The sequence below is a fragment of the Lithobates pipiens genome, unplaced genomic scaffold (assembly GCF_037356315.1).
Source record: "Lithobates pipiens isolate NorthernLeopardFrog02 unplaced genomic scaffold, aLitPip1_a1.2 Scaffold_8, whole genome shotgun sequence".
Lineage (NCBI taxonomy): Eukaryota > Metazoa > Chordata > Amphibia > Anura > Ranidae > Lithobates > Lithobates pipiens.
In genome coordinates this window covers 481041679-481063370 of record NW_027507903.1, presented here as the reverse complement: position 1 = coordinate 481063370, position 21692 = coordinate 481041679, and the positions used below count along the sequence as shown (strand labels likewise).

General features: G+C 43.2%; 1 protein-coding gene across 24 annotated transcripts in view; it reads right to left on the bottom strand.

Annotated features, from left to right (window-relative positions):
• The window catches only part of MICAL3 (microtubule associated monooxygenase, calponin and LIM domain containing 3), a 299572-nt gene that overhangs the window by 109077 nt on the left and 168803 nt on the right, over window positions 1-21692 (bottom strand). For all 24 annotated transcript variants that reach the window (XM_077468826.1, XM_077468846.1, XM_077468830.1 and 21 more), the window contains exon 15: window positions 9081-9143. In XM_077468826.1, the coding sequence (XP_077324952.1) occupies window positions 9081-9143 (63 nt within the window). The remainder of the gene's footprint in view (window positions 1-9080; window positions 9144-21692) is intronic.

Sequence of the window (21692 nt, the reverse complement as noted above, 5' to 3'; positions counted from 1 at the left end):
TAGCCCTCCGTCCGAATCAGATGGGACCCGAAATGGTATTTCAGAGAATAGCTGGCATTCGCTCACTGATCATTTCAATGTGCCTTAATGTGCTTGAGGGTATTCAGATGCGTTAATTGGGAATATCTAAATAGCTCCCCTGTAGGGAGTTGTTGCTTCTCATGTAATGCACCCTTCAATAAGAGAGTGAAGTTGTGACAACAAAACAAAAAAAAAAAAAAAAAAAGACACACACCATTTCTCAAACTTGCCATGTCTCTTGCCAAGTACCTTGGACTGACTACTTTCCAAAAAGGGGTCATTTGGGGGGTATTTGTATGGTCCTGACACTTCAGGGCCTCCGTATCAGTACATCAGGATTGATCAGGTACCAGAAATAAAGGCTACATCTGCAGTTCAGATTCTTGTCTCAAATTATGCGGTAATTATAAGTCATTCACGAAAGACAGTAAAACTGATCCACAAGATCAGAGCACTTAGCAAAGTTCACCTGGTCCATGTGTCTTGTGCAAAGTAGGTCAATCCCATTTAAATTACTGTTGCTTATTGTCTCTTTTGCAATACTCTCTGTAAATATTTTCTTGAAACCATTATTTAAAAATGACGAAGCTAAGTCTCACAATGCTCTAATTGAGAATATTTCACCTCTGTTGGAGCTACTATAGTTAAAATGCTTACATTCCGGTCTGGGAATGACAGTTAGGCTGCATTCACACTACAGTGTTTTGAATCACGGGCAGATTTGCTGCGATTTGACTGAGCCAAGGTGTAAATGACAAAAACACAGAACTTGCATTCGATATGCCATTCATTTGAATGACACCTCAAGTCGTGGTGCTGGTCTGCCGGAATTGTTGCACGATAAAACGTGCCGCATTCGTGACAACCTACATCGTTGGACGCATGTCGCCAAAAAATAGTACAGGAACTACTTTTGGACAATATGGTTGCAGCACAATTTATTGTGCGACAATTGCGGCAGACTCCCACTGCAAATTGAGGAGTCATCCAAATAAATGGCATCTTGAATGAGAGTCCTGCATTTTGTCATTCACACCCTGGCACTGTCAAATCTCGGGCAGATCTGCAGCAAACCTGCCCGATTCAAAACGCTGTAGTGTCAAAGACATTTACTTAAATGTCAGAGTTGCTAAAGCAAATGCTCCTCCCCCTCCACTGCCATATTTGCCACCATTAAGGGGGAAGCGTGGAACCTGGTTTTGACAGATACCCACTCTCCCACTTTTGGCCGACTTCCCCGCGGCAAACTCATCCGGAAGTTTGGTCCCACTCCTTCCCCTGCTGAAGGGCCATTCACAAATGTAGCTCTCTTCACGCATGTGCAGTGGGGAACCAGCTGTGAAGTCACAAGGCTTCACTGCTGGTTTCCCTTATCCAACATGGCGGCTGCAGCACCAGAGTCAACTGAAAAATTGGCTAGGGTGAAGAAACCACTGGATTCATGGACAGGTAAGTATTTGTAGCCGATGACTTAATTTTTTTTGAAGGAGCCTGGAGCTCGGCTTTAATGAAACCCAGTGATAAGCACACTCTCCATATACTGGTGCTTAGATTGTTAGCCCACAAGCTGCAGTGAGTACGTGTTGGACTAGTTTTTAATGGGGCACTGGGATTTTCAGTGGCAACAGACCTAATAAGAAAAATTTCAGGGCGATAGGGATAGATAATCCGAGGAGGCGGGCCAACAATTGTTGCACTGATGTCCAGAAAGGAGCGATCAAAGGACAACTCCAATATACACGAAGGAGTTGACATCGCCAACAGCTATCTGAGCTAGTGGGATAAATGGCGTGCAAGACATCCGGGGTCAAATACCAGAAATACAGGATTTTATAGATATTTTCTTTGTAGAGTGTACAAAGCAAGCTTTTCGCTGCTTGAGACTAGATCCTCCGCCACTGTTCCACAGGGATCTCCTCGCCCAAGGCCCTTTCTCACTTGACCATATACGCATGCTTACCCTTAGTATCCAAAGGATATGCATACAGAATTTTATATATGTCAGATGTTAAACCTTTCTGAGCAGAACCTGCTAAAACCAAGGTTTCGAACGGGGTCGGGGGGGGGGGGTACTCGGGGGAGAATTGTAAATTTGGTTTTATGGGTAGGGCATAGTGGCAAATCTGTAGATACCCGTAGAACTCTTGTCTTGCCAGATCAAACTTGGTCTGGAGCTCGGCAAAGCATAGTAGTTTGCGGGACCTGAGATCTACCAAGTTCCTGAAATGGAAAAGGTTCCATGAGGCCCAGGGCGTGGACATACGATGAGTGAGGCTGGCACCTTGGGGTTAAAGACAAATGAGGTCAGGAGCAAACTGTTCGAGGTCAGTTTATGCCATACTCTCCTGAGTAGGGTCATAGGGCCCAGCACGCGTTCGGGTTCTGTCTCTGTGTTTGCATTCCATAAGTTGTTCAGATGCACTGGGGCTAGCCAAATTTTTTCGATTTCTGTCCACTTATTATAGGAGCGTTGAGTGAACCAGGAGGCTATTGCTTTGAGCTGGGCCGCCTGGTAGTACTTAATAATGTTAGGGAATGTTAAGCCCCCATCCGAGCGTGCCACCATTAATACTGAGCGTGGTATCCTATGCCTTTTATAATTCCATGTGTATTGGAGTAAATCACATGACATGTTGCCAATTTGAATACATTGTAAAAGGATTTTCCAGCTCGTTCTGGTTAGTTCAGCTTATTTTGCCAACTTTTTGGTGCCATGTATTAACTTTTTAGAGATGTGTTGCTGCCATCAATTTCAAAATTACTTCATTTTTTTTCTTAAAATGGTACATTTTCTCAGTTTAACCACTTCCCGACCAGCGCACGACGATGTACATCGACAGAATGGCACGGGCATGCATATTGGCGTACAGGCACGTCCAATATTCAACGCCGCCCTGCCATCGGGAGCACGCCGCCGGCGGCTCGCTTCCGCGCTGGTCGGGACCCCCGTGAGTCCGGTCGCGGGACCTGCGGACTCGATCGCCGCGGGCACCCCTGCGATCGTCTCACGGAGCGGCCGAATGGAGGAAATGCTGTGTAAACAACATTTCTGCATTCTGCCTAGCAACTAGTGACGCTGATCTCTGCTCCATGTGATTGGAGCAGAGATCAGTGTTCACTAAATGAAAGCCCAACCCCCCCACAGTTAGTAACACACCCCTAGGAACACTTAACCCCTACACTGCCACCCACTGGTTAACCCTTTCACTGCCAGTGTCATTTACACAGGAATCACTGCATTTATATAGCAGTGATTAATGTATAAATGACAATGGTCCCAAAAATGTGTCAAAAATGTCCGATGGGTCCCCCACAATGTCGCAGTCACAATAAAAAAAAAAAAAAAAAAAAAAAAAAAAAATCGCTGATCGCCGCCATTACTAGTAAAAAAAAATAAAAAATTATTAATAAAAATGCTATAAAACTATCCCTATTTTGTAAACACTATAACTTTTGCGCAAACCAATCAATAATCGCTTATTGCGATTTTTTTTTACCAAAAATATGTAGAAGAATACGTATCGGCCTAAACTGAGGGAAAAAAATGTTTTTTATATATTTTTGGGGGATATTTATTATAACAAAAAGTAAAAAAATAATGCTTTTTTTTCAAAATTGTCGCTCTATTTTTGGTTATAGCGCAAAAAATAAAAACCGCAGGGGTGATCAAATGCCACCAAAAGAAAGCTATTTGTGGGAAAAAAAGGACGTAAATATTGTTTGGGAGCCACGTTGCACGACCGCGCAATTGTCAGTTAAAGCGACGCAGTGCCGAATCGCAAAAAGGGGTCTGGTCTTTGACCAGCAAATTGGTCCGGTCTGTAAGTGGTTAAACATTACGATTTCTATTTTTTTTTTATTGTGAAAAAAACATGGATTTATGAGATTTGTAAATCATTGCATTCTGTTTTTATGTAGATTTTACACAGTGGGCCAACTTTTTGGGGAATTGGGGTTGTAGCTCAAGCTTCAGCATCTGCTGACTGAAATGTTGCATGCAACATTCACACCGCAACTGCCGACTGAACTGCATTGTTTCCCGCTTTAGGAACACCATAAGGATGAACGCAGGACAAAGAAAGCCATTTTAAACCTAGCATTCCTTTGAACAAGTGCTGGAAATGCCATGTTGGCAGAAAGGCCTCCACAGTGGTACAACTGGTTATTAGAAAACTGGCAAAAGAATCACAATATGATCCTTGCAGTGTGACATCAAAATTTCAGTGAAAGTTTTAAAGTAAAGGTTGTGCTCGAGTTATATTTAACACTCTGCTTCACTCAAAATGTAGAGAAAAAAATAAAAATAAACAAACTGTCTAAGGATTTATAATTACCAGCCTGAATCTACCTGTAGTTGTAGTAAAAAATCTTCCACATTGTCATGTTACAACCAAAAACAAATGTATTTTATTGGGAATTTAGCCAGTGCCACCAGGATATTGGGGGGGGGGGGGGGGGGGGTGGGAGAGATTGGGAAATACGAGACTCAGGCCAATCCCCATTCAGAATCATTAGCCCTGAGTCCCAGGGGCATATCATAGAGGGTGGGCAGCCAGTCATCTCGCCCAAGTTTGCGACATTTAGAGGGTGTAAAGTTATTCCTCCGCCATCCCGAGGGTCTGTGCTGCAGCTTTTTGCCTCCCCCAGATCCCTACACCTCAGATGAGGCATTCGGGAATTCCTCTGTGGCACCCTATTCAAGCTCCCGCTGCCCCAGGACTACTTTGGTCCAGCCTGTCCCTCTGGACAGATCATGACCATGGGAGAGGTTAAGTGGCTGCTAGCTTACCTCCCAGCAGTGGGGATACCAAGGAGTGACTGGATGGCGGGGACTGCTGCAATACTGCGCGACCGGTGCTGGGGAGAGCTAGATGAGCCACTTTTTGGCGACATTGTATGGGGAAGTGGGAAAGGTGGGTGGTTCACCAAGTCTCACAACCCCCCTGCACCGTAAAGGAGCACTCTGATATAAAGGGGAGAGTGCAGTCCCCTTTATATTAAATTCCTCCCTTCAGTTACGTTCCCCCCCCCCCCCATCACAGTCCTGCCTTCAGTCAAGTGGCCGCTGATGTCAGCCTATTAGCAAGGCAGGGTGGTGGGACAGCTGCAGATCATGACACAGAGCGAGAGACTCTTAACAAGCGGGGGTAATCGCCCACTTGTTAATATAAGTTTGGTAGCTCTTGCTCTGTCATGATCCGCAACTATCCCGTCACCTGCCTTGCTAATAGGCTGACTTCATCAGCCCCACGGGAGATATGACAGAATACACACAGGCTGCTCACTATACCGTGGCCCTTGACAGGGCTCACCTCCTGCTCTGATGGCAGCCCGCTCGACAACAGGCCACGGACCGGTATCGGGTTGTGGCCCCAAGGTTGACAACCCCTGTATTGGGCTCAGAGGGATGATCAGTCCCATCCTCTGTACAAAGCCACTGGCAGGTTTAATTCGGTGTTGGCACTTTGAAGTAAATAAGTTGGTTTTGTGTCACTGTTTGGGCACTCAGGCTCAAAAAAGGTTTGCCATCACTGCGATAGACGAAACACAAAAAGTGGCACATAAATGTGAAGTGGAAGGAAGATGTTAAATGGTTTTCAAAATGGTTTACAAATATTTGAAAAGTGTGGCATGCATTTCTTTTCAGCCCCCCCCCCCCCCCCAAGTCAATACTTTGTAGAACCACCTTTGGGTGCAATTACATCTGCAAGTCTTTTGGGGTATGTCTCTACCAGCTTTGTAAATCTAGCGAGACATTTTTGCCCATTCTTCTTTGCAAAAAAAGCTCAAACTGTTAGATTGAATGGAGAGTGTTTGAACAGCAATTTTCAAGTCTTGCCACAGATTCTCAATTGGATTTAGGTCTGGACTTTGACTGGGCCATTCTAACACATGAATATCCTTTGAGCTAAACCATTTCATTGTAGCTCTGGCTGTATGTTTTGGGTTGTTGTCCTGCTAGAAGATGAACCTCTGCCCCAGTCTCAAGTCTTTTGCAGACTAACAGCTTTTCTTCTAAGATTGCCCTGTATTTTATCTCCCCATTAAGTCTGACCAGCTTCTTTGTCCTTTCTGAAGAAAAAGCATCCCCTCAACATGATGCTGCCACCACCATGTTTCACTGTGGGGACGGTGTGCTCGGGGTGATGTGCTGTGTTAGTTTTATGCCACACGCAGCGTTTTGCTTTCAGGTCAAAAATTTCAAATTTTGGTCTCATCTGACCAGAGCACCTTCAACATGTTTGCTGTGTCCCCCACATTGCTTCTCGCAAACTGCAAACAGAACTTCTTATGGCTTTCTTCTTGCCACTCTTCCATAAAGGCCAGATTTGTGGCATGCATGAATAATAGTTGTCCTGTGGACAGATTATCTCACTTGAGCTTTGGATCTCTGCAGCTCCTCCAGAGTTCACAAGGGCCTCTTGGCTGCTTCTCTTATTAATGCTCTCCTTTCCAGGACTGTCAGTTTAGGTGGATGGCCATGTCTTGGCACATTTGCAGTTGTGCCATACTCTTCAATCTATCATCCGAAAATGGAAACAGTGCTCCTTGAGATGTTCAAACCTTGGGCTATTTCTTTATAACCTATCCCTGCTTCTCCACAACTTTATCCCTGACCTGTCGGATGTGATCCTTGGTCTCATGATGTTGTCTAGGTTCTCTAACATCAGAGGGCTTCACAGAACAGCTGTATTTATACCGAAATTAAAATGACAAAACAGGTGGACTATATTTACTAATTAGGTGACTTCTGAAGGCAATTGGTTCCACTAGATTTTAGTTAGGGGTATCAAAGTAAAGGGCGCTGAATACAAATGCATGCCACACTTTTCAGATATTTGTAAAATATTTTGAAAACCAATTAAAAATTTTCTTCCACCTCACAATTATGTGCCACTTTAAAATAAAATACATGTTCTTGGTTGTAACATGAAAAATCATGAAATATGTTAAGGGATATGAATACTTTTTCAAGGCACTGTATAAGGACACTAAGCTGGTGTGAGGTGGGAAGAATTAAAGTTTTAAAGAGTGACCTTCAATTTTCATTGTCCATTTCTCCTGTAGGCAGCAGTATAACCTTAGGTTGCTTCCTATAATGAAGCCGTGTTGCTCAAGGAAAGAATTAGAAATGCAATTTAAAATAATGCCATAGAAAATGAATAAAGCATCAAAAATGTACAACTTTATTTCCAAAAATAAATAAATAATTCTGAAAGCCAACTTTGATATTTATGTTGAGCTTTAAAAATAAATAAAAAACTTGCAACATAAAAAGACACAGGGTAGATAATGAAAACAGAACTACAGGCAGGCAAATATTAATACAGATGTACACCACAAATGATACATACAGTAAAATGGAACTTTAGTCAGAAAATTAATTCCCAACAGATCACTTTATGCTAGTGATATTAAAGAAAAAAAATTAGCCTATACTGTTTAAAATCCAGTAATGAACTGTCTCTTCCTGCTCTGCACAAGCTCAGTTGCTCTCTATTCTCAGGACAGTGCCCTAAAATCAAAGCCACTAGAGGCCGATCAGCACGGTTTTAAAATTTCCTGTTGCTGTAGGAGGTAGAAAGCATTAATAATGACAGATTGTGTGGAGGGAACACAGATTAGGGAAGAAAAAAAGAAAGGCAGGCGATTTAACTGGACAAACTGCTGACAGGGAGAGACAAAAAAAAAAAAGGAGTTAAACAAGGATAGCATCTTATTTCCCTGATATGCTCTCTTTCTCGCAGTGTAAAAATTTCTGTCAGCCTTCCTCTCTAGTTGAGCCAAGATATGCAATCAAGGCTGGAAATGCGCACATTTTAATTATACAAATTGACAGTTTTTAAGACTATGGAGAGGCAAAGGGTTTCAAATAATGGAACAACTGCTCTGGGCTTCAATATAATAGCAGCCTGCAGCAAGATATAACAGGATCAATGCTGGAGGCAATTTACAGTACTCCCTTATTTTGGTTGGCATAATTAATGTGTAATTTAAAGTTATTTTGTTAAAGAAAATTAATTGTTTTCAAATGTTATGGGTAAAAGTTCCACTTTAAATGCATTTCCCAGTACACTGTCAGTATAACTCCTCCAAATTCCATGCAGGCCAGAAAACAGGTTGGAAGTGGAAATCTACCAACGTTGGCCGATCAGACATAAGCGCACTAGAGAGCAATGCTATCTTTACATGTTTAGCTGAGGACCGTATGGGAAGTGTTTAAAAAAAAAAAAAAAAAAAAAAAAAAAAGGGGGCATACAATACAGGGACAGCTAAGGTTGAACCCCCACCTGCAGTATGCTGCTCATTGGTTATCCAATGAGCAGGCTGCTGGCAGGGAGGTAACACAGCAAGCTGCATGCATGGAATAGTGATGTCACTTTCTGGTTACAACGAACAAGAAGGGGGTCTGTATAAAGATGTGCCAAACAAAAAAAGGTTTGTTTTTTTGTTTTTTTTGTTTTTTTAACTCTAAACAGGTTTAAATTAGAGCCAAGCAAATCCAGAAGAAGAAAAGTCTGCATGCACTCTGTTAACCTACGATTAAGCCCAGTCTTGTGGGTAATAGGAGTTACAGGAGGAAAGCCTAGACTGTCTGTCCGGAATAACTAAGTTGCCAGCATTTGAATCTTAATGGAGTGCAGCTGGTTTATTGTCTCCTGTATTTTGTGGCTTGTGAGACACAGGACAAGACCCTGCTGGTGTTCAGCACCCATTGTTAGGAGAGTAACTCAATTTAGGAGAGGTGAGGTGTATACTCTGTCATTGCCCATACAAAGCCAAGTTGGAGTTTCAAGTTACAACACGAACATACAGCATTTCTGACAGTATTTACAACATAAAAATGCAATAATAAAAAAAAAAAAAGTTAGGACACAAATAAAACAGGAAAATGGTCCTGCCTGTATTCAATAAACAGGAAGCAGTCCTGTTTGTATTCAATAAACAGGAAGTGGTCCTGCCTGTATGCAAAGCTCAGCTTGACATCACCTGTAGGTATGTGCTTGTACTACGACAGGCCATTTACTGGTTAGGAATGAACATCCCGCCACACTTACATCTTCAGATTGGCTCGTCTTCCGCCTCTTCCCCGAACTGTCCACTTCTTTTTCCTTCTTGTCCTTTGAAAGGGAAAAATACAGCTCAATATAGAGGAGACAAAACAGGAATTCAGAAAAAAACGGATACGAAACAAGCAGCAAAAAATGTGTTTTGATTCCTTGTGTTTCATCCAGTCCATTCTTAAAGTGGACAGGTCATCAGAAATAATTTTAAAGTTCAGAACTACATCAGTGAGCACTTCCAAGTATTTATTACCTCTCAAAGATCACAATACTCTCCCTGACAATGCCTTCATTTGCTTCTCTATCCTGAAAAGCACCATCTTTGTTCAGGCATCATCCTGCATCACCATCTACTTCCTGGACTAAGACTTCAGTTTATAGATGGCACTCCTGTAAATCCTGGCGTCTGCAGTTTTTGATTGTGTTCACAAATGTCTGACATGGATTAGCCCTCTCTAAAGTCTCTCACCTAGTGGCTTGCTACAAAGTTACAGTGTTGTAATCTGATTACTGAGAGAGGGTATAGGAAATGCTTCCTTTAGCTTGCAGCAGACTGATGACATCTCAGCCATGGCAAAGTTGCTGGACAGCAAACTCAAGAATGGTGTTGAAATTACAAAATGAGCTTTACTGAAAAGTGATACTGCAGCTGTATACCGTGTATGTCATAAATTCATGTAGACTTCTAATGTTACTGAAAGGTTCACTTTAAAAAGTCAAACCATCACATGCAGTGGTTGGCAGGATATTCAGCTCTATGCACATAACTTGCCCTCAGAAAGCGAAATAATCCAAGAAAGTAAATGGTGTCTTAAGCCCTGAGTAGAGCGATGTCCTAAAACTTCAGAACGCTGATAAAAATGCGTTCTGAAGTTTTAGGATAGCTGCCTCTTTATTGTACTGTCACAGTGTGATGTTTAATTAATATGTACTGATGCAGAGATCAACAAATGCATCGTTGGATGGAAAAATGCAGACATGTTGCAGTTTTCTGGACCATAGCCCTGAAAGTTGTGTTGAAGTGCTGTAAACTGCAGGTCTCTACACAAATATATAAAAATACTTTTCTAAACTGTGTCCCCCCAATGACAGAATGCAGCAAAATCACTTTTCACAATACAATTAGAAAGGATTAGAGCCCGTCGGGTTATAATTACTGCCTGGACATTCCCGCCCCCCCCGTGTTTTTTGGTCAGTCATCACGGGACAAGAAGCGAGTTGAAATATCCCAACACGATCATGGACAGCAATAGATTAAAAACACACTTTACAACGCTTACGCTCCCCCAACTCTATCCAAAACAAGAGAGGAATTTTGTTTTACCTGTACATATGCATCTTGGAGTACAGTACACAATAAAAGTATTCATAGTGCCCCATTTGCACTTTCAGGTGACTGGACATTGGCAAAGATTTCAACGACATGACCTCTGGGCACCTACCCTATAACCCCACTCTGTGAATCCTCAGTTTTGTAGTAAGGAATAAAGAGTAACCAATGAATGGAAGGGAGAGTGACCCATGTCCTGTAATGTACTTAGTTTCTTATTTGCCATTTGTGACCCATTGTAGAGTTATTTCCTATTCCATAGTCAAAAGGGGAAGTGAGAGAAAATTCTCTAAAGTGAGGGAATTTCTGGGTGTCTCCAAGGCCACCAGAACTATTGTCCCCATTGGAAGATTTCCCCTTTATTTCTGCTTTGAAATGTGGGATTTTCCCCTTTCACTTTCAGTGAGAACAGTAAATAGGACAAATGAAGGGAGAGAACAAGGCCAATGGGGGCACAGACAGCAATAAAAGCCTGACACGTGATCTATTCCCTCTTCGCTCTAACCAAAATTAAACAAAAAAGTTTTGTCTTTAGTTAGACTTTAATTGTAGAGTGCAGGACACAGGTAAAATATTAGGAGATCCTGCGATGTCTGCAAACAATGAATGAGAAGAGCGGGTAACCACTAGACCAACAGAACTGTGCCAATGGGCCAAACAACCACAAATATCAAAAAGACCCAATCACAGAGACGCCAAAAGCTGTGTTTTCATACCAATTGGATGTCTAATCATCTGCAAAGTATGAACAGAGACCAAGGTGATGGCCTTACAGGCTGATCTGGTGACATAAAGGTGTAAAAACACAGGAGATTTGTCCCTGAGAGTTTGCTTTAGCAATCCGATTTCTTTTTTTAATACAAACGTTTTTATTGGGTAAGAAACAGAATACACAGTAGTGCACATATACACAACTTGCAGTAGCATTGTACAGAGTTACAGTAACGCTCCGATAAAATAATAAGGAACAATATCCAGAGAAAACATACAACAAAAAAAAATAGAACAGGGCTATAGAGCCAGTTAAACGTAAACTGTCATCAGAGAGGTCGTATGTAACTGTTCTAGAAGTACCATGCTAAGACCTTTAGGGTGACTGTGTAGGTTAAGGTAAAAACACATTAAATATACCATAACAACAACAACTGACCGTAGCAGAGAAAAAGAAAAAAAAAATCTCTTCTTTCATAGACTTCAGCCCCATAACGACTGGTATAGGATCAATCTCAAAAAATAGAAAATGTGCGGAGATTTGGTGGACTAGGTAACCAGAACAGGGTCCTTAAAACTTCTATGTCCCAAAAGCAAGGTCCAGTGCTATCTCATCTCAGGGATCCACCTGCGGGGAAAGGGGAGGAAGTACCAACCCCTCCGCCCCCAAACCGAGCGGCCAAGTTGCCCACTTGGCAGTGTGAATGTGCATAGAGTCCAGTAGCGTATGGTGGATCCGTTCCATAAGACGGATAGATTCCATCCTTCGAATAACCTGAGCCCAGGGAACCGAGGGTGAGCGCCAATGTAGCGCCACCGCCCATTGAATGGCGCTAAATAGGGTATTAATCAAACTCTGGGAGGATCTGGTAGTCCCCGGGAGGGATGCAAAAAGTAGACAGTGTGCTGCCGTCAGTTCAACGCCAGCCCCCACTATGGTGGTGACTAATGTCAAAGCTCGATCCCAGACAGGTCGAAGTAGGGGACAGCTCCAGAATATATGGAGCAGTGTGCCAGGCTCCAGGCAACCCCTAAAGCACCTGTCAGAGACCGAGGGAAAAAATGTATGTACCTTCACTGGGGTGAGGTACCAACGTGTGTGTAATTTCACTACCGTGTCCTTAATAGCCATGGAACGGGAACATCTATGCATATTCCGGAGCATGTCCTGCCAATCCTCTTGAGAGAATTCGGTGGACAGGTCTGCTTCCCACAATCCCATGGCTCTAGATTTCTCAGGTAGTTGAGCTTCTAATAGGAGCTTATATATCAGAGATAGTGCCTCTATCTCTGGAATGTCGATAACATAGTGATTCAAATTGCACCCTAGAGGGGTCACTAGCTACACAATAGTGCGATTGGAAAAAATGGCGAATTTGCAGGTATTTATAGAATTCCCCCCTCGGAATCTCATGGCACCTCTGGAGCTGCAAAAAGGATGTAAAACGTGGGCTATCATTGCAGAGAGCTCGGAGGGTAACCAGCGACTTCCGAATCCACCAGCTGAAAGAGCCGGGGGACTCGAATGCCAGGGGGAATCTCCTATCGCCCAGAAAGGAGGCTAACCGGGGTCTGCTAGGTAGCAATCTAAATTTAGAGTGATAGAGTGACCACAGATAAAGGGAGCGGCTAACTATAGTGTTCAGGGGGGATAGAACCCCTGGTCTCATCTCCCCCTGCCACAGGATGCCCGGGAGAAAATACGGGCGTATGGACTGGGTTTCAAAAATCAGCCATGGCACCCCACAATTAGTAGCGTGCCATTGGGCCGTTTGAGCCAACCTTGCTGCCAGGTAATATAACCAGATATCTGGTAAACCCAGTCCCCCCTGGGGCAGGGGTCGATGTAACAGAAGTTTCCCAAACCTGGGCCTCTTATTCTGCCATATAAAAGCATTAATGTCGCGTTGCAACAATGCGAGAGCTCGGCGTGGGACATACAGGGGGAGGGCCCTAAAAAAATAAAGTAATTTGGGCAGAATAGACATCTTAACCGCGACCACTCTCCCCATCAAGGGGATATGATAAGTGGACCACAGTTTTAGCCATCTCCTTACAGACGAAAAGGCCACAGGAAAATTAGCATTATAGGTGTCCGATAGAGTGGTGGCAAGATGGATCCCTAGATAATTCAGTGTATGTTTAGATACTAGGAGGCCAAATGTGTTTTGGAGATGTAAAACTTCGGGGGGGGTGAAATTAACAGGAAGGGCCGAACATTTGGACAGATTCACTGCCAACCCTGAAAGTTTCCGAAATGAGTCCAGGGTGTCGATGAGGTTGGGTAGCGAAATTAGAGGGTTGGGTAAAAACAAAAGGACATCATCCGCATATAGGCTAAGCTTGTATTCCCCCTCCCCCTTCAGGTACCCCCCTATATTCGGGTTAGCAATAAGTGCCCTGGCCAGGGGTTCCAAAGCCAGGGCAAATATTAAAGGGGACAGCGGGCAACCCTGTCTGGTGCCCCTGCCCAAGGGGAACAGCTCCGAGGAACAGCCCGGGATCTTCACTCTAGATTGGGGGTGCAGATATAAAGCCTTAAATCCGTTGACAAAAGCACCAGTAAACCCAAACTTATGTAAAACTCTGTCAATGTAGGGCCATAAAACACTATCAAAGGCTTTATGTATATCCAGTCCCAGGAGCAGGACTTTTTTGGAGAAAAGGTTGGCGTCCTGTACAACATTCAAGGCTAATCTAATGTTGTCAGTGATTTGCCTATTTGGTATAAATCCCGTTTGTTCCGGGCCCACCAGAGTACCAACTATAGGGGCTAGTCTGTTTGCTAATAATTTTCCTAAAATTTTGACATCATTATTCAATACCGAAATGGGCCTATAATTTTGGGGCAGGGTGTGATCCTTATTTGGTTTGGGGATTAACGTCATATTGGCATGAAGCATTTCATCTGGGATAGCATGACCTTGTAAAATCTGGTTAAAAAGCTTCGTCAACTTGGGGGCCAGGACTTGGGTAAATTTTTTATAATATAATGAGGTAAATCCATCCGGGCCAGGGGCCGTAGAGGATTTAAGGGATTTCACAGTGGCTATAACCTCTTGTTCGGAAAAGGGGGCATTTAAGGCTTGAAGTTGTGAGTCTGACAGTGATGGGAGGGTCACAGAATCTAACCACTGATCCACATCCGGGGAGACAGGTTGGGAAGGAGGAGATAACAACTTCAAGTAGAATGTTTTAAATATTTGAAGTATTTCTGTAGGGTGGGTGACTATGTGACCTGAATCGTTTCTTAATTTGTAAACATGGGGAGGCTGTAAGGATTGATGAAGTTTGCGAGAGAACATACTGGAGGCCGTATTACTATGTAAGAGAAATTTAGCCTTAGACCAACGCAGTGCCTTTTCAGTATGACCCGAAAGGATTGTGTCCAACTCGGCTCTCTTTTGGTTGATTAACTGCATAGTGTCTAGCGAATGGGAGACAGAATGGGATTGGTATAATAGCTGTAAGTCATGGGTAAGGGAACGGATCTGCTCACCCCTCTGTCTTTTTTTGGAGACTGCGATCTCAATTAAGTGGCCCCGAAGGACCGCCTTATGAGCCGTCCAGAGTGTTTGAGGGGAGATATCCCCAGTATCATTAATTTGGAAGTACTCCTCTAGGAGGCCCAACACACGAGTGTAAATCTCCGGGTCCGTCAACAATGAGTCATTAAGCCTCCAAGAGGCTGCCTTGGGGGAAAGGCCAATGTGGGAGGTGTGGAATAAAACCACCTGGTGATCAGACCAGGGGCACGGACTTATAGATGCGAGAGTCGAGTTAGCCAGCAATATAGGGGAAGTGTATATGTAATCTAGTCTAGCATAGCTATCGTGGGGGTGGGAATAATGGGTATATTCCCTTACGCCGATATTCAGTGCCCTCCACGAATCTATAAGTTGTAATCTATCTAACGAACGGCTCAGTAGTTTCGGAAAGGCCTTAGCACAATGAGTGGGTTTGCTGCGGTCTAACGCGGGGTTGGCCACTAAATTAAAATCTCCCCCCACAATCATATGAGGGGAAATATATCTGTCTAAAATTTTTAAGAATTGTTGGTAGAAAGTACCTTGTGCAGAGTTTGGAGCGTATAAATTAGCTACAGTCACCGCCTTACCCTGTATCAACCCTTGCAACACAATGAACCTACTATTTGGGTCCTTATACACATGTGATGGTTCGAACTGCAAAGTATTGCGGATAAAAATCGCAACTCCCCTGGCCCTGGACTCAAAGGTGGTATAGTAATGCAATTTGTACGACTTGTCAAAGAATTTAGGACAAGACGAAGAGGAGAAGTGAGTCTCCTGTAAAAGTATTATATCAGCTCCCAAATGCCTATATTGACAGAAAGCCTTCCTTCTCTTTTGGGGAGAATTAAAGCCCCTCACATTATGTGAGATAATCCGGAGACCCATGTCATGTGGTGTATATGCACGCTATTCTGTATACCCCACCAAAGAAGCGTTGTACCCCATGCCAGAGTCCAGTGCCATGGGAGCCACCCTCACATATATTAGAAAAAATCATGAACCCAAGACAATTAGGGCCATCTGTCCACCAATTAGAGAAGTCAAAAATAGCAAACCAAGTTATCCATAGATCAGGGCAAGTGTTACGGTCAGTATAACCTAAGAACAAATAAACTGAGATAAAAACAAAAACAAAATAACTGTGGAGTCTGGGTGGAAAATCCAGCCAGACCAAAAAAATGTACACCTGGGACCCTAAGGCCCCAACATCCACCTGCTCCATTCACTCCCCGCCAACGAACAGTCCAAACAGGGAGTGGAGGACCAGTGTGGAGGGGGGAGAATCACAGCGCCAGAAAAAAAAAAAAGAGAGAAAATTATCCAGCGAAGGAACTATGGAACACACAAAAAAAAAAAAGGGAAAAAAATTCGGCAAACATCTCCGGGGACAGGGAGACACCAGAGTCATATAGCAATTATCTTCGGACAGCTTGCTCAAAGAATGGGGAAAGGGGGAGGGATTCAAAGTATCCAGGTGGGATAGCTGAGGGAACCTGGGCATATGCTCCATTGAAAACTGTCAAAATCCGTGCAGAACAAACTGGGCAAATCCAGGAAAACCAAAAAATGATCACTCCTCAGGAAGCGGCTGGAGCCTGCGAGAGCGCCTGTCCCTATGGGGCGATGGAGTGGCCCAAATGGGAGATGGACGAGGAGACGGTGGGTGCCTTGGTGTTTGCTGTCTTTCCAACAGGCCCAGCTTCATCAGGACTTCTCTACCCTCCGCAACCGTGGTGGCAACATGCGTGGAGCCATTATGCGGGACAATCAACTTAAACGGAAACCCCCAGCGATAACGCACCTGAGCTGTTTGTAGCGCAGAGGTAATTTCCTTCATCTGTCGCCGCTTTTCCAGCGTGGCCGGGGCGATGTCAGGGAAAATTTGCACAGCAATCCCATCCAGAAGGATACGTGGGGTGTTGCGGGAGGCCCTGAGGATTTCCTCCTTAATCAGGAAGTCCTTAAGGCACATAACAATGTCCCGTGGGGGCTTCTCTGGGGGCGGTTTAGGCCTCAAAGCCCTGTGCAGTCTGTCGCATATGAAGGATTCCTTAGGCTGGGTGGGAAGAAGCAGTTGAAAAAGCTTGGTGATCGCGGCCGGGAGATCCGTCACTGACTCAGGGATCCCCCGCACCCTCACATTGTTCCTCCTATTTCGGTTGTCCAGGTCTTCCAAATGATTCTGGAGCTGGACAACCGTGTCCAACATCTCATGGTCCCTCCGTAGATCCGCATAAGCTAAATGGAGCTCATCATGCTTTACTTCCAGGAGGTCTGTCCTGTTCCCCAGGGCCGCTAACTCCTGCGAGAGTGTGCTAGTCGACTTCTGCAATTCCGCCTGGAATTTCCTGGCTAGCCTATCGTACATGTGGGCAAGGCTGTCTTCTAGGTCAGCTTTTGTCAGCTGAGAGTCCCCCGTACCTGCCTGTGAGCCCGCTGCGCACGGAGTCTCTGCATCCACGGAGGCCTGGGCGCCATCTTGAGACATCTCCTGCTTCTCACTGACTCGAAGAAGATAGTTGGTCAAGGAGCGCTGAGCGGTTTTCCGCTTGCCCTTCTTAGCCGTCGGCATGCACGATTGGTCCCTCGGGCCGATGGGCTAGCTGTGGTAGCGATCGGCGAGCAAATTCGGCCCTGGGAGTGCTTTAGTATCTCCGTTGTCCCCGGAGCTCCTGTGACTAGCGACCTGCTCGCTCCGCGCCGCGCATGCGCCCCAGCAATCCGATTTCTTATCCGTCCTGTGATGGTGGGCTTAAAAGCAGGGTGTCTCTTGCAAGGTCCTGGAGGACATGATAAATAGGGAACCTGTCTGATCAAAGCTATATCTTTGAGAATTGATTAACGATCATCTAAGGGAAGTTGAGTCTGTATGTGCAGTATTTTAACACCATCACAGAGCTATGTCCTCTTCCAAAAGGGGAACTCCTGGCACATATAACAGATTATGAATTCGGACAAGGATCCGATACTCTTAAAATTACAGGCCAATATCCCTTTTAATTTGGATATGAAAAATAGTCTTCAATCTTTTAGCCTCCAAGACTGCTGAAACAGATTCCCTTGCTAATCCACCCTGATTATTCTTGCCCAAAGGCACGCCACCATACAATCCAGGGGCTTCATATTCTGCATTGGATAAGATTCGGCCCAGTGACTTTACCATGTCAGATATTACCCACTGATACCAAAAAGGCAGTTTACATCATAGATTGGATGCTCCTAAAAGGGAAACTTTACAGAATATAGGCCTGGAATAGATCTTCTCTCTACATTAACCTGCAGGCTAGGGTGAAAGTTAATGATGGCCTATCGCAGCCTTTTTCTATCTAGAATAGCAGGCAGGGGTGTCCTTTATCCCCCTTGCTATTCACCTTGGTTTGAGAATTCCGTATTCAAAAAATTTAGCAAAACCCTGGTGTTGTTAGGGGGGAATCCAAATAGGCTCCAGAGATCATAAAATTGTCTGCATACGCAGATGATACCAGTACTAAATGGCAGAATTGCATCGCTTTGGTCATCTCTCCAATTTTCAAATGATAGCAAGTCTGACATCCTTCCAATAGGTCTCCCACAGGATTTACAATCTAGCTGTTGGAAAAACACCTGAAACAGCCCCAATGGGATAGCATACGGAAGATAAATGATCCGGGGAGGACACTTATCTTTGCATGGAAGAAGAGACACTCCATCCTACCTTGGCACTCACATTTGTCTAGACCTTCACCTCCTCTATACCCATATTTATAAGGTTCTAATAGAAGTGGGAAGGAGAGCATTGGAGAATGTCCTCCCCAGACCATTTATCTTCTGTATGCTATCCCAATAGGGCTGCCTCAAGTGTTTTTCCCCAAGAACGTTGGAGAATGATTGCCAATTATGTCTGGAAAGACCAGAAACCTAGACTGGCCTACATACTTTTGCATAGACAAAAGATGAATGGGGGCCTGGGTCTTCCAGATGTTGGTCTTTATTATAATGAAATGTCCCTAGTCTGTATTATATATTTTGAACTTGCATCATAACATGCCTGATCAAATTTGGATTGTTCTAGAGAAAACGATGGCTGGTTGTAACTTGTCTGAGACTACATGGATCCTGGGAACACACAGGGTTCTGTCCAGTGGAACATGTATAAGCTTCTGCTATCTTTACACTTAAGACACACTCCATGCTTCATACAAGAATGGGAAAGCGTTAAAAGTGGAAGTTCAGACAAATTCTACTTAATGAAAAATGAATTCAAACCTTGCGCCAAAAAGATATAATATTCTACCTACAAAGTAAAAGATGAAACTACAGCTGCTATCCCTCGTGCTAGACAAGAAAATATAGAATGAATGTGATAGATGTGGTGAGGGGAGCTGGTATATTTATTGCAACTACTCAGTGATAAATGGCAACAGTCACTAAAATTGTTCACAAGTGCCAAAAGTGATTACACAATTAAAAATAAACTGGAATAAATATCACAAAAAAATAAAACATACAATGGTACTATTAACAATAAAGTCCAATCATAAAGATTAATAAAGTCCTATGCATAAACTTTGTGCGATCCTGGAAAAAAAATATATTCTCTGTGCAAATTCCAATCCGAATTGTAGATAAACATATGCAAAAGAATTAGTTCCACTGTGCAAACGAACCACCTCCACCAGCTGGACCAGACACCCAAATGCGCTCAAAAGAATGGATGTCTCCTTACCAGAAAGTGTTGACCTTAATGGTTAGAAAAAGGTCAAATGAGCCTTGTGCAAGGGATTGCTTGCCATCATACCCAAAACAAACCATGTGGGGAATAGTCACCTCCTCTTCACCAGTAGTAACAGCTGGAGTATTATGCAAGAAAGATGCAAGCATCAAAATAGTGCAATCCCATTTTTAATAAAAAATATAGTAAAAACAAAAAGCCAAAAATGGCTGCTTACATTCCGTAGTGCCTATGTACGTTGAGGCGTGCCTGGTTACGCAGTCCTACCTCATTTACGGTCCCTCTGGTTGTGGGCAATCAGCGGTGGAACACACGCCCAGGAACTACCACACACAGAGCGGATTCTCCATCGCAATTACGAGCTCACTAGCCCCAGTGCCAGGCATAGGCACTATGGAATATAAGCAGCCATTTGGCTTTTTGTGTTTACTATATTTTTTTATTAAAAATGGGATTACACTATTTTGAGGCTTGCATCTTTCTATAATACTGCGGCTGTTACTACTGGTGAAGAGGCGATTATTCCCCACATGGTTCATTTTGGTTATGATAGCAAGCAATCCCTTGCACAAGGCTCATTTGACCTTTTTCTAACCATTAAAGTCAACACCTTCTGGTAAGGAGACATCCATTCTTTTGAGCACATTTGGGTGTCTGGTACAGCTGGTGGAGGTGGTTCGTTTGCACAGTGGAAGCAATTCTTTTGCATATGTTTATCTACAATTCGGATTGGAATTTGCACAGAGAATATATATTTTTTCTACGATTGCACTAAGTTCATGCATAGGACTTTATTAATCTTTAGGATTGGATTTTAATTGTTAATAGTACCATTGTATGTTTGATTGAGATATTTGGGCGATTCCAGTTTATTATTTTTAATTGTGTAATCACTTTTGGCACTTGAACAATTTTAGTCACTATTGCCATTTATCACTGAGTAGTTGCAATATATATTTTTTCCAGCGCCCCTCACCACATTATTAAATTCTAATTAATGCTGGCCATACACTATATGAAAAAATCGGGCAAACCCAATTTCGAAAAATGGACATTCGGCCATGAGCGCAAAAGGATGGTGCCATCATCTAATGACCGATAAATCGTTCAGTGGACATAAATAAATGTTAGGTTTGTTTTTTTACATATACCTAGTGCATACAGGTTGGACGGGAAACACATTAACCTTTCAATTTCTCGTTCGTTTGGCAGAAAATTTCCAAACTTGTCCTTCATTTTTTCGGCTCAAAAACATCCAAACGATTATCAATTTTGTTCCCATCAACTGGCCAAAAAAAAAAACGAACGAGCAGTCTGACCGAATTTCGGCTGATTTTTCAAATAGTGTATGGCCAGCATAAGGCTAAACCTACTCTCCCATTTTAAGACTATTCTAGTTAACCCTGTAAAAAAAAGATCTGTATACTTACATATTCTGAAGCTGCGCTCCAGTCCAGTCACATAACCTCCAGTTGCGACTTCTGTGTAGAGGGTTAGCCTGATGGCAGCCCCTCCTCTGAACTGAAGCCTGTGCTGGAACCCCATCACATGACCGACCTTAGTGGCTTCAGAATAGGCAACTATACAGATCTTTTCTTTACATGGGTAGCTAGAATAGTCTTAGAAAGGGAGTGGGAGAAGATTTATCCCTGGTTAGAATTTGTCTGAACTTTCACTTTAAGAATTACATTCTGACCTCAAACTTAAAAAACAAAGAAAGATTAAAAACTCTGTCATCTACAATATAAATTAAAAAGCATCTACAAGAACTATGCTACAACCAGGGTTGCCAACCTTCCACAGCAATTTTTACTGACAAAAACATGGAAATTTCACTGGCGGAGCACATTTTTTACTGGCAACCTGAGAAATTACAGAACTCCTATTGAAAACGAACAGTTCATATTTTAATAGTATAAACATGATATGGAAACACTGACGATACCTATAACAAAGTATTTTGCTTGATTTACACTTAGGTCAACACAGCATGAAATTTGCCCCTGATATTTATTGGCAGTTTAAAAAAAAAAAAATTTATACAAAACTGTCAATAAATTTACTGACGGTTGGCAACCCTGACCCCCACTCCTTTAACTATAAGTTTTCAAACCCCTCCCTCTTTTCCACAATATCCCTTTGTCCATTAAATTTTACAATAAGATTATCACCCCTCATCTACTGAGCACAGCTAAGTCTTATCTCTAGGTTCTGGAAACAGATGTCCTACCATCATTGACTGGAAATGGGAAGTGGATTAGATAATGGAGACAGAGGTGGGTGCTAACTTATCAAGACAAACAGGATACATTTTGTGACAT